The following is a 13,178-nucleotide window of genomic DNA, read 5'->3' as shown; positions in this document are numbered from 1 at the left end:
AGGAATAAAATAACCAGACATAAAATGCGTTATTGTATTAGTAAAAGATCAAAAGTTATTATTTTCAGCGCTCGGAATCACGACCGATTTGGTTCGCTGTGGGGACTGACATATTATTCGAACGTCACTTATCCTCACAACAGCATAGTTCACGCCATGTACCCGACACAATACATTGCCAACTGCATATAGTCCCGCAGACAGGCGCACTATACCACATCGTTTGGGAGTGCTCCCACACGCCGGAACTCGCACCAAACCCCAATCCCTCCTTTCAGCAGTGGGTGGAGGTGCTGACCAGTTCTGGCCTCTCCGATCAGCAAACATTGGTGGAGAGAGCGAAGAAGGCCGGCAGACTACAAGGGGTCTTGGACTGAGGACTCCTCTCAACGGGCGGGTGCCTCTGACACCAGCACCTTGCTGTTTAATTAAAGTTTATTCCTCCTCCTCGAAGGTTTAATGTCAAAGATTTGAGTTGTCCCAACGCCAACGTATGCCAAAATGCAACCTTTTGTGCCGATATGTTTTTTTTTTTTTTTTGGGGGGGGGGGGTGACACCATTACACCCCCTTTCCCCTGGCTACGCCCTTGTTGGGGAGAAGAGGCACAACGTCTACTACAGTGGCTGGTTCTTGCTTGCGACCCCATTCACCCGGTAGCTACGCACCTCGCAGCATCTGCATTGTCATTCTTCGTCATCCACACCCCACTGGCCTTATCCCCAGCCACAAAAAAATACACGTCACAGTGCGGTGTTAGCGGCCATTCACGCGTATATTTCAGAGACCAGACGCTTGTCCTGTTGACTCGTCCAAAAACAAAAAAAAAATCTCTAATTCTTCTGCAATTCCATTATATAAAGGAAGTCTCCAGAGTGCCGTCCGACGGTATTATAAGCACTCCACTATATCGACGTCCACCGGCGTTCTGTGGCAAAATTGCTGCGTCTGGCAATACATCGCCCTAGATAACGTAAAGCTAGGCAACCTAACCTAAACGTAACATAAGATAACCTAACGCACACAAAGGAATCATTTAAAACACCAAAACGAACCTAAGGAATAAAAATTACACTTCAATTAAATAATAATAAAAAAGGCAAAAGCCAGCCTCGAACCCCCGACTATGGGATCGAGAAGCTAAGAGAGAGAGAGAGAGAGAGAGAAAGACTTTATTTATGGCCAGCAGGGAGTGGGAGGTCGGGATGCGCAGAGCCTCCACATCCCACCCACGTTCACGACGTCTTCGGGACTAGGCCCCGCCGGCGTCGGCGTGAGCGGTGCGCGAAAGGTACTCGGGAGTTCGTCCCTTTCCCCCCCGTCTGCGACTCGCTCCGCTTCTGCCTGGCGAGAACAGCCTCGAGCTGCTGGACGGCTAGAGTTTGTGCGTCCAGGTCCGTCGAATATGCGGTACTCGTTATGGTGTCCGGCAGGATCCTCTACACTACAATGACAGGCTCTTTGACCGGTTGTAAACGAGCTCTTTGACAGGCTCTTTGACCTAGTGTAAAATATTCGAATGCCGTCGGACGGCACTCTACCCATGCCTGCAACGATGAGCTAGAGTGCCGTCGGACGGCACTCTAGACACTGCGTTATATAAATGTAGTGGTTTCTCCATTTCAATTCTACAGCCTTACTCTATAGTGCTAAAAGGTGGGCGTGTTAGCCCCAAAAAGCAACCCTGTTTCTCGGCCAATCCTCCACGTGGGTGTGTGCCTCCAGTAAAGGAGCAACAAGTACTACTCCAGGACCCCACCAACAACGCGGAGAGGCGAGCGGCGCGGGCAAAGGCGCTGCTACGCAAGTATTGCGACGAGGACGGGGCGGTGTACGTGGACGCCGCCAGGAGCAGGAGCCGTCCGAACACCTTCGCGGCGGTGGCGGTGACCGCCGCCACGGGGGAGCTGAAGACCGCGTGCAGCGTGTGCGTCCGGGGAGCGAGCCAGGCGGAGGAGGTGGCAATCGCCCTGGCCCTGAGCGCCCCGGGTGTGCACACGATCCTGAGCGACAGCAAGACTGCAATCCGCAACTTCGCCAGATGAGCGGTGTGCGAGGCTGCAGCGAGGATCCTGAGAGAGGACCGGGGTACGACGCCGGTCACGCTCAAGTGGTTCCCGGCCCACGCGGGCCGAGACCTGACACCAGACGCACCGAACCGCAACGAGGAGGCGGACGCCGCGGCCCGTGGTCTCGCCACGTGCCGGGACGCGGCGGCCCTCGCTTCCGAAGAGGCGGCGACAGTAACGGCAGAAGAGGATCCCCTGACGGACTACGGCGGAATCCTCAAGTGGCACCGCGAACAGCGACGTGGCTTCCCGCCCCCACACCGGGACTTAACCAGGTGGGAGGCGGTGAGGCTGCGCCAACTACAAACAGAGACGGTGTTGACCCCGGCGCTTGCGCGCCACGTGTGCCTGGAACTCTTCGAGAGTGAGGTGTGCAGCATGTGTGCGCGGGTGACGGCTACCTTGGCCCACATCATGTGGGGCTGTGACAGTGTTGAGGACGGTGCGTACCCGCCGCGTGTGAGACTGTGTGGGCTCTGCGGAGCCGAAGGACCAGAGATGGGCCGTCCAGTAGCTCGAGGCAGCTCTGGCCCTGCAGAGGCGAAAGGGAACCCCTAAAGGGAGCCCGAGTAGTCCGAGCGGGGCCGGGGCACGGTAGCCTCAGGATCTAGGCCCGACACACGCCTATAGGACTGTAGACGTAGTGTAAGACGGGGGAGCACCGCGCCCTGCGTGGCCGGATTTGCTCCCCCCATGCCGGACGCTTTGAATAAAGTCTTTTCTCTCTCTCTCTCTCTCTCTCTCTCTCTCTCTCTCTCTCTCTCTCTCTCTCTCTCTCTCTCTCTCTCTCTCTCTCTCTCTCTCTCTCTCTCTCTCTCTCCAGAAGCGTTATGTTAAGGAACCATGGTGGGTCACTGCTAGTGAGGTTCGCCTCGTATGTATACAATTCGATGTCAGATGGCACGCCCGACACCATTCGCAAATGGTACGCCCCTGCCAGCCCATTACACCGCCCACAGCCCCCCATACGCACGCACAACAAAGATCTACAACACCGGACACTCAAGCTTGCATCTCGATGGTCATTCAACTCCTGAAATGAACACCATTAGGACCTTCGGCGTACCCGTTTTATCACGACGGGGGCGGCACTTGTCCCTAAACTCTAAACGACTATCCCCCAACTTACCCACCTGATTCCCCGAATCCGCAGTCAGAAGCCCGACCACAAAGAATGCCACACCTGCAAACTTGTCCAAGCTATGCTGCTCACCTCAATAACATACGGCACCCCTTTCGTTGCCCTCATGCCAAGCGAACACACAAGGCATGGTGCACTCATCCGCAAAGCGTGCATGGAAGCCCTTGGCCTACCGGCGTAGTATATCCGCTTGCAGACCAAATTGTGCCGCGGCACGATTCGGTCTGTCAAGTGGAGTAGCACTAACCTCTTAGCACGAAGAGCCTGCTCCGCACGTCCCAACACGGTCCCAGTAAGATTATTCCTCTTCATCCTCCTCCCAGAAGACTCGTGGCAAGACTAAGGCGCTCTCCAGATCCCACTTCACCAGCTTACCGTTCCTTCATACAAGCTATTCAGATTGCCTCGTTAGAATCAAACTGACGCCACTTTCAACGTAAACTTTGCTCAAATAAGCTATATAATTAGGAAAAAGGTAATCGCCATGCGACCTGCACGCTCATTTCCCGCAACAGAACCTATGATGTCATACCAGCCAGCTCTGCGATTGGCAAAGGCCGGCAAAAGCAAACGCAAATCAGGCAGAGCTGATAAGCTCGTCGAACGAGCTATTTGCGCTTAAATTCAGGGCACATTCTTTTTAAAAGCAGTAAGAAAGGTGGGACAAGCAGTGGAAGTTACGAAAGCACACGTAAACATAGAAGTACTGATGCGTACTGCTGTTGGTAATGCGCGCACTATGCTTTTTTTAGCTGCCTAGGACTGCGGCGCTTTGGGGCTGTCTCAGACGACACTGGCCGATTGGCGTAAGCGACGGTGTCTTGCGTTACCATATTTGTCGAGCGAACACCATGTTTTACTAAATGATTATTCTCTACAGAAAACGGCTTGCCGCGGTATTGTGGCGCCACCTAGGTTCACTAACGGCAAACAAGGCTTCTCGGCTGCACAGCGGTTGGTTCCTGTGATGTCATTGCAGATAGCGAAAACACACGATTTAGCGGGAAAATCAAAATTTTAACTGAAATTTAACTTCAATTGAATAATTTCTCAGTGAATAAAGCATCTTTTGCATCCGGAAAGGCGCTGGGGGCACTATAGAATACGAAATCTTTTGAATAAAACAAACTTGTATGTTGTCTTCATGGCTCCTTTAAGACTTTTCCTCCAGCCAAGCATGCGAATCAGAATCATCGTCGTCTTATTCTTCATTATCATACGATTTTTTGTAATAAAACAGCGTAGCAAGCGAAGCCTCCTTGCTAGGCTAGCATCAGCAGTCAATTTCTCTCTTTTTATTCTGTCTAACTCAACATCAAATGAGGCGCTGTTTGGACAGGAAAGTAAGCACGTACCTTGGATGACACACAGCTTATGTTACAGCCCGTGGCCAATAGCCCCGAAAACATTCCTGGTAAGAGCGTTTGACGAGGCACCCCTCCATAGACGGACTATTGTGCAACCCCAGCTGCTAGTGGCGGCTCCAGGCTGGCTCGCGCATTTCTCGGCACTGCGGTCCATGCTACCGTTACCAACAACAAAGGTTTCCATCCATCCCTTCCTACCCGAATCAAGCTTCCAAATAAAAAAATTCTGGTTCGGATTCATAGCATGTATTTTTTTTTATTACAACGTCCTGTTTTCTGCAGCTTCTATACTAAACACCGCATGCCGTCGAAGGGGACCGACCAGGAAACGCAGTGGGCTCCTTTCCACTTGAACCTTCATATTGTCGACGAGGGATTGGCGAAGACGCTGGATGTGTCGCTTCTGGCGAAGCCGCAACAGAATCGCGTCAACCTGTCTTTTCGAATTCAATGTCGCAGGATCGAGCAGGCGGCTTTGAACGAACCTACGACTGTCAGCCAATATTCATTGCAGGTCGGAGGAACCATGACGATGATTGTCCACATAGCCTACGATCTGAACCTATGCTTGTGCTGACAGTCACTTCCGAAGGCCCGATTCCAACACCTGAACCAGGCGGAGTGGGCTAGCTGTCTCCCTAGGATAACACCGATCCCTACTCTTCAGGCTGAAGCTCAAGTTAACACTTTGGATGAGCTTGTCCATCAGCGTCGGTCCGCCCGCATGCATAAACTCACCTTCGTTGCTGAGGCAGCGGCGTTAGGAAACTACGTGGGTCGTTCACTACCCACATCTCTAGCCTGCGTCGTTACCAGGTCACCTTGGCAATACCACCAGGTCACCGATAACAGGCCACTAACGCGACTGCACAATCGATCCGACGGATATTCTGGCACGATTTTCGCGGTCGCACAAGAACTGGTGGCTGAGTCTCAACCATAGGTGGCGCAGGCATTTGTGGACACTGGGGCCAAGGACGACGTGCTGACCCCAACACGACATTGCCCCCCCCCCCCCCCCCCCCCCACGTTTTGACAGCACGTTTGACAGGACGCCTGTCAAACGTGCTTCAACGAAACACGCCGCATCCTGCATGCCGTCCATGCTGGCCGAGCTTACAGCCATCCGGGACGGCTTACACGCACTAACTCCTTGATTGATTGATTGTAGGGTTTAACGCGCCGACGCAACGCAGGCGATGAGGCGCGCCGTAGTGGAGGGCTCCGGATTAATTTCGACCACCTGGGGATCTTTAACGTGCGCCGAAATCTCGTACACACGGGCGTTTTTGCTTTTCGCCTCCATCAGAAAAGCAGCCGCCGCGGCCGGGAACGCACTAACTCCTGCTCTGCTTCATGCTCCTGGAGGCACTTGGGGGATTGGCCTGGAATCTAAGAGCTTGAGGGGCGAATGTGGTGGCTTGAAGAAATTCACAAAATTTGAACCGGAAAAGCTGTGAAATATTGCCTCCAGCTTCATACCTGACCGCGACTCTACGTGAGTAGAACAGGTGCATGCCAGATGCACAGAACCCTCACTTTTAAAGGAGTACTGACACCAATTTTCGGCGTTATTATTGCACAGAATGCGCTTCCTTTACTCTACAGAATACCCTGGCTGATGATCAGCGGCCTGCGACGCGAAGAACATACGTTAATTGGATCTCATTTATCGCGCTGACGGAACAGCACGCGGAGCGGCACTCAGCAAATGGACATCAGCGTGACATCATCCAGTGGTAGCCAAAAGAAGTGATGCGGACAGCGCTCGTCAAAAACTCGTGACGTCACTTCAGGCGAGCGGCCCCGCGAGCGGCGAGCGGGCGCAGGCGCATTTTAAACGGGTGCACGTAGCCAGAGCTACAGGCATTACTTTTGCCAACAACGATAATATAGCCCGGAATCGCAATAGAAGTCGCCATCAGGACTTTTATTGAAAGCGGTCATCGAATTTCCGGCGCAGTGGTAGGCCTTTCACTTTCAGGCAGCTCAGCCGTTCAGTTCCGGCGGCGGCGCGGTTGAAACAATGCCCCCACCGGCCTCAAAGCGGTGGTCATGGCGGGATTCTGTCATATGCGCCTTTCGGGATGAAAGCGCGGGAATTTCAAACAAACGATTTTCAGGACGTCCAACCTAATTATCGCGCACTGAAGTATTTAAAGCGCTGTTTCGGGTTCGCCAGACCATTAAGCATCGATAAAAGCAATAAAAGTGGAACATAAAATTTTCGTGTCAGTACTCCTTTAAGGAAGCTGTATGTGTGCCGGTCCGCTTACGGACGCAGTTCGCGCCGTAAGAAGGAACGCGCGCGAAGAAAACAATGCAAACGCAGTGTTGCATGCAGCAAAGGAGTTGTTTTCGTTTTCAAAACACGTAAGCAGACTTAAAGGGACACTGAAGTGATTTATAAACATTGCGCCATTAGGTACTAGCGCAAATTGCAGTCTGGAGTCTCTGGGCCATGTTTCGAACACACTCCCTGCATTTACGCGGCTTTATTTAGCAGAAAAAATTCAGAAATGCTGTCCTCCTATCTGAATCATCCTTGCCGCTTTTCTATGACGTTTCGTATACGACGCTAAAACAAGATGGCTTGGCTTGACAGTGCTACTGCATGGCTCGAAGACCTTCCGACAGAAAAAGTCGGCCCAGCGTTTATTCGGCCGGCGGGTCATCGCAGTTCGTTCGCTCAATTTAAACTAAACCACGACACACCTGTGCCAGGAAGAATGTACCTTTAGTCGCTTCACACAAACGCATATGCTACGCTTCGCTGACTGGCAGTTTAGTATAAATATCTAAGGCCAATTGAAGGTGGGAGAAGAGTCAACAAAGTTAATATAGGTACTAAGGAATTTTAAAGAACAGCGTAAAACCAGGGTGCGGGAAGCACATCTTGCACTGGGTGAACGGGCACAGTGGTCAGCAGCACGACTACGAATCTGCGAACGCTTTTCCGTCTAAGAAATGCAATTGCTAGACGTGAGATATTGTAGGAATATAGGGAACGCTTACTGCACGCGCGCTGTGCAAGAAATAAGCATCTAAGTTGCTCCTAAATATAAATAAAAGTGTAAACAGGCTATACAATATATACTTTATATTTACGCCCGTAATAGCGCTGGCTCATAGTCGAGAGTCTGCAGGGTTACGTCAGCTGTTTTGCAATTCGAAAGTTCGAATTACCGAAAGCGCATGCTCTTTTTAATTTAATGAATTCGCCACTTTCACAATTAACGCTCATTGCTCCACGAGCGAGTTCGCAGGACGCGTTCAGACTTGACACTGACGCGCTGGCGAGCTCTCGTTGGCGTGGTGTTGCGATAAGCACCGACTGCTTGCGGGCACAGTCCCGGATCAGCCGACCCTTGGCCTGGTGCGAACACACCTCTTACGATACAGGCACGAGCCAGGCAAGTTCCAAAGGTGGGGGAAAAGCGCATCGCATTTGAGCGTCTCCGGTGACGCGGGGGGCATTCATCTATTGCCTACGCCTCGAATAATGACCGTTACGATTCCAAGGTCGCTGGCAGGCTTATCTGGCGCATTTGAAGTTGAAGTTTATTTCCATAAACGTACAACATTATGGCGAAAATAGGGCAAAAAGTTGCACTCAGCTACTTGAAGCCCCACATCCGACAGCCGACAACATGGCAGAAGCACGGTATGCCGATTACTTAGATATCGAGAATGCCAGCCACGTCGGATGCCAACCACGTTGTTTCACAGAAGCGAAACCGACCTTGGTTTGAATTCTGACCTTGGGCATCGTCCAATCACAGTACACCTCGTATGGACGTCACGGCGTTAGTTGGTGCGGCCGCCGAACACGTCGCATGGTATTTTTCTTCCTTGAAGTTTTATAAAATAAATATCGCTTTATCCACCGAGGAAACAATGAAAGGTGTATTTATTTGAGACAGTCTACGCAATGGAAGCAAAAACAGAAGCTTGACAAATTCTCTTCAGTGTCCCTTAAAGTACCCGAGGAATTTCTCAGCACCACCTGTATTTCAAGAGGTTTCCGGGAGGGCTAGTAGCGTCCGCAGTAAAACGTTGCAGTTCACCTACATTCACTGCATGATAAATCGAGAGAGAATATTGACTTACTCAGTTTATTACTCATTTTTAACTAACGAAGTCAAGTCATTAGTAGATAAGGTTACATTTATTTCTTATTCGCTGCAAGATGCATCGAGTGATAATGTTGGCTTATTAAAGTGTTAACAAAAACTGCGGAGGCTGCGTCGATAAGCAAACATATTGCACACCTGAGAAAAAAAAATCGACAAGTAGTGCTCAGTATATTCACTGGGTGAATAGGTGTGGCGTTTTTCGCATGCTGCTAACAAAAAAAGAATGGGACGCAGGAAGATGTCCGGGTTAGCGAGCGTCCACGCTTGGTCGATCTGACGCGATCCTCTCCGTAAGCTCGTCTCCTCGTTCCTGAAGGGAAACAAAAGAACACGAGTTGCGTTTTCCAGTAGCTCCGATTCGACGGAGTTAACGCGTTTTTTAAACGGATCTAAGCAACATGGTTGCACACCCCGAAGGGGAGGGCCACGTGACGACACTCATAAAGCGTTCTGGTGTAGCTCAAACAAGAAATATTTTGGTGAGTACACGAGACAGATTATCTCCGCCTGCGATGGCTTGGACAGCATTTTTTTTTTATGTTTCATATATCCCTCCCACCCCCTCCTCATTTCACCAAGTTGTTTTCTGCAATAAAACCTCCTCTAAGGCTAAGGCGTTGCGCTGCTGAGCACGAGGACGCGGGTTCCCGGCCGCGGCGGCCGCTTTTCTGATGGAGGCTAAAAGCAAACACGCCCGTGTGCGCGAGATTTCGGCGCATGTTAAAGATCCCCAGGTGGTCAAAATTAATCCGGAGCCCTCCATTACGGCGCGCCTCATCGCCTGTGCTGCGGCGGCGCGTTTTAAACCTACAATCAATCAATCAATCAATCAATCAATCAATCAATCAATCAATCAATCAATCAATCAATCAATCAATCAATCAATCAATCAATCAATCAATCAATCAATCAATCAATCAATCAATCAAAACCTCCTCGTACAGCCCTTTAGATTCTTAATCTGGAGTATATTACAGGATATGTAGTGCAATGAAACAACCGCCAACAACTGTCATCTGAAAATTTACCCAATTTTTTTTTCGTGTTGTTTTAACATCACACCCAGGTCGTGAAAACGAGTCATCCAGTTTTTATAACGGTTATGGTGTTGGCGGCATTTGCTAGCGCGATGGCGTTCTCTTTGTCAACATGGCGCCTTTGCCACTTTTGCCACGTTTGGCCTTGGACAACAAAACCGGAGTTTTCAGAATTACACAACAAATTTTAGAGGTTGCGTTTGGTTTCGTTTTCCACAATAATTTCGTCCATTTTCAGCCTTTCAAAAACCAGGAAATTGAGGTCACCCAGTAGACTCATTTGATTAGTACGTGGAATGCAATGATGATTCCGCTCAATGCAGCGTCTGAAGCGAAAAAATATTGTAGCTCTCCTCTAGGGCAATAAAGCTTACTTTATCAATCATCATCATCAACAACAACGGCCTATATTGACCTTTTCATTTCCTTCGTCCTGGGAGCTTCCATTTTATCATTGGGCTGTGCTAGCGGCTGTACAATTGGCGCAGTCGACAGGAAGATGAAACTGCGCATGCGCAACACAGCCCAGAACATGCTTTGATCTTATTAAAGGTTAACGGACGAAACCTTTATAGGTTCACTGCACTACGAAGGCCTCCCCCACTGACTTCCTTCCACCCGCTTCTGTTCTGCTCTGCCCGAGTCCATTCGTTGGCGCCAAATTTTCTTATTTCATCTCTTTACAGACTTAATGGCCTTCCTCCTCTTCTAGTCCCGTCTATCGGTGTCCACTCTGTTGCCCTTGTAGTCCACAGGTCGTCAGTTCGTCGTACTACATGGCCAGCCCAAGTCCATTTCTTTTTCCTTAATTTTAACTAATACCTTGTATTCGAGTTTGACAGAAAACGAGCAAAGTTTGCTCGTTTTCTGTCTCTAGGCGTTCTAAAGTTTGCTCGTTTTCTGTCTCTAGGCGTCTCTAGGCGAACCTAAGTTTGCTTTTTAGTTGTTAAGTAAAGAGCCAAGTTTCCGCTCCGCACGTCATCACCGGCAGGGTGCATTGGTTATACCTTTGTTTTTAAGTGCGAATGCACTTCTTAAGCGACCCTGAACCTGCGTCCACCGGCGATGTCCACATAGCATACCCACGTGGGGGATTGGCCAGGAATCTCCTCGTCTTCCTTGGCAACGGGGGGAGATGGGCGCGCGCTGCCTGGCCGCTGACATGGCACATACCCACGTGGGGGATTGGCCAGGAATCTCCTCGTCTTCCTTGGCAACGGGGGGAGATGGGCGCGCGCTGCCTGGCCGCTGACATGGCACATACCCACGTGGGGGATTGGCCAGGAATCGGGCGTGAGAAGGGCTAATGCACCCGCTTAAAGGAGTACTGACACAAAATTTCAAAGCTGAGATCCGCTCTAGCAATCAAGTACAACGACAACACAAATAGGCGTCTGTGAATAAATGCATCTTTCTATCTTTGTAGTTGTGTGTGTGTGTGTGTGATCTCTCTTTCGCGAACATTACCGAACCGCGCAAATTCAACTCGTGCATTCGCACTTTCACATTCTTCCCCTCGGGGAAATGCGGGGAATTTTTTATGGATAGAAGGGAGCTTACTTTACATTTTCCATTAGCTGTGAGCGCCTGCCAAATTAACCCCAACCCATGCCTATTCTGCGCGGGATTTCTTTCTCGTAGTTGGGAGCATCTGATTCACTCGCCTTGTCCCTCCGGCGTCGTCATCGTCGTCGTCGGCATTGTCCGCCCCTCCCCCATTCTCCTCGCCGCGCCAGCTGCACTCTCCGCCTCTCACCCCCTCTCCTCTCCGATAGCGAACACTCTCTCGCGAGGGGCATTGGATTGGATTGGATTGGCTTGGATTGGATTGGCTTTGATTGGATTTGGATTGGATTTGGATTGTGTTGTATTATGTTGTGTCATAGCCGCGGCACGTTGCGTCATAGCCGCGGCAGACGCGCTGGGTCCAGCGCATGTGCAGTACTCTCTCTTCCGCGGTTTCCTCTCCTTCGGGCGCGCTGCGCATGTAACCGGTCTGCCGTTCTCCGGCGAAGCAACATCCACGCTTGGCTCAAACACGTAGAGTCCACGCCGCTTTACAAGTACGCCAACGTCGTCATCGACTGGGACCGGCTTACGCAGTCCCCTCAACGTTATGTGCGCTATAAAACGCGGTCCCTTCGCCGCTCCGCCTATGCGTCGCATCTACACACGGGTTCCCGCGAGGGGAGGTGGGAGCGAATGCACTTTATAAGCGACCCCAAACCATCCACCGCCGGCGTCGGCGGCGGCGTCGGCGTCCGCAGTGCTCCTCTATAAAGAAACAGCATCCGGCGCCAGGTTTCGATCCGCGGACTTTGCGGCCGCAGCGCGACGCTCTACCGACCAAGCCACGGACGCGACGCTGATATCAGTGTTAGTGACGCGCCTTATATCTTTAACGCATTCAAACTACGTCGTCAGCGGCGTGCGTTGGCGACTCAGCGGCGTTATAGCGGCTTGATAACTGCGTGGTGTACACGTGATACTACAAACCCGATGGAAGAGATGGAAGAGAAGGCGGCGAGGCGGTGGGCTGCGGGGGCCGAGCGCAAGCGCCGCAAGCGGGCCGACAACCGTGCATTCGCACTTTCACATTCTCCCCCTCGGGGAAATGCGGGGGAATTTTTTAAAGACGATAGTCTTTCTTGGGCTCCTTAAACCCAGAAATTTTGGTCTGTCTGTATGTCTGTATGTCTGTCCGTCTGTCTGTCTGTGACTCGATTCGGCCACCCGGCCAAAGCAAAACAATGCCTGCCCATTAGTCTTATATAGTCGCAGCTAAATCTACCCGTCTATGTCCGGTGTAAGGTTCATACTTGTCGACATTGTTGAAGAAGAACAAGACATTACGCAAATATGAGACAGCAAATCAATACAGAAGTGATATTTGCAGTGCTCCTTTATAAAAAAATCAAACATGCTTGCTTTTGCGAAATTAAATACTTCATCAACTGCAGAAAAAGAATTCACTTCGCCGTCGCCTACTGTCGCCCGCGCCACTATACTTCTTGCGCCATTTTAAGATATCAACCGGCAACAGTTACGCAAGGTTCCACTAGATAGGTTCCACGTTCTGCTTGCAACGCACGTGGAGTAGGGAAACGCGGTTCTATAAACGTTGAAGTAGGGCGCCTCGATTAACGCGCGTCTCCGCCGTACAGCAGCGTTCGCATCGAGACACCCGGTTTGGAGCAGTGGAACGCGGGAAATTTAAAATGATTTAAGCAAACCTTTGGCGTCTTTGCCTTGGGAGGAGCGCGACGCAAGGGGAACAACATGAGAGGTGAGCGGCAAAGCGAAGGGAGGCATTTACTTCGCAATAGCCGATAAAGACTATCGTCTTTTGACGACATTTGCAACGAAAGGAGCAGATACGCGGCCAATTTTTTTCTTCCGGCACCCTCCAAGCGCCGGTAACCACTCGGC

The 13,178-nt window shown here is 50.9% G+C and overlaps 1 protein-coding gene across 1 annotated transcript in view; it reads right to left on the bottom strand.

Moving 5' to 3' along the window:
* Window positions 1-8,684: 8,684 nt before the first annotated feature.
* Window positions 8,685-13,178, bottom strand: part of LOC144180324 (sperm-specific sodium:proton exchanger-like) — a 57,550-nt gene continuing 53,056 nt past the window's right edge. Inside the window, exon 24 of the mRNA XM_077708696.1 lies at window positions 8,685-9,022. Coding sequence (XP_077564822.1) covers window positions 8,960-9,022 — 63 coding nt within the window. The 3' untranslated portion in view covers window positions 8,685-8,959. The remainder of the gene's footprint in view (window positions 9,023-13,178) is intronic.

The sequence above is a fragment of the Haemaphysalis longicornis genome, unplaced genomic scaffold (assembly GCF_048455015.1).
Source record: "Haemaphysalis longicornis isolate Haplotype H1 unplaced genomic scaffold, Haemaphysalis longicornis Haplotype H1 scaffold_4, whole genome shotgun sequence".
NCBI classification, from domain to species: Eukaryota; Metazoa; Arthropoda; class Arachnida; order Ixodida; family Ixodidae; genus Haemaphysalis; species Haemaphysalis longicornis.
The sequence above is the reverse complement of the archived record's forward strand: the minus strand, read 5'-3'. Positions and strand labels throughout refer to the sequence as shown.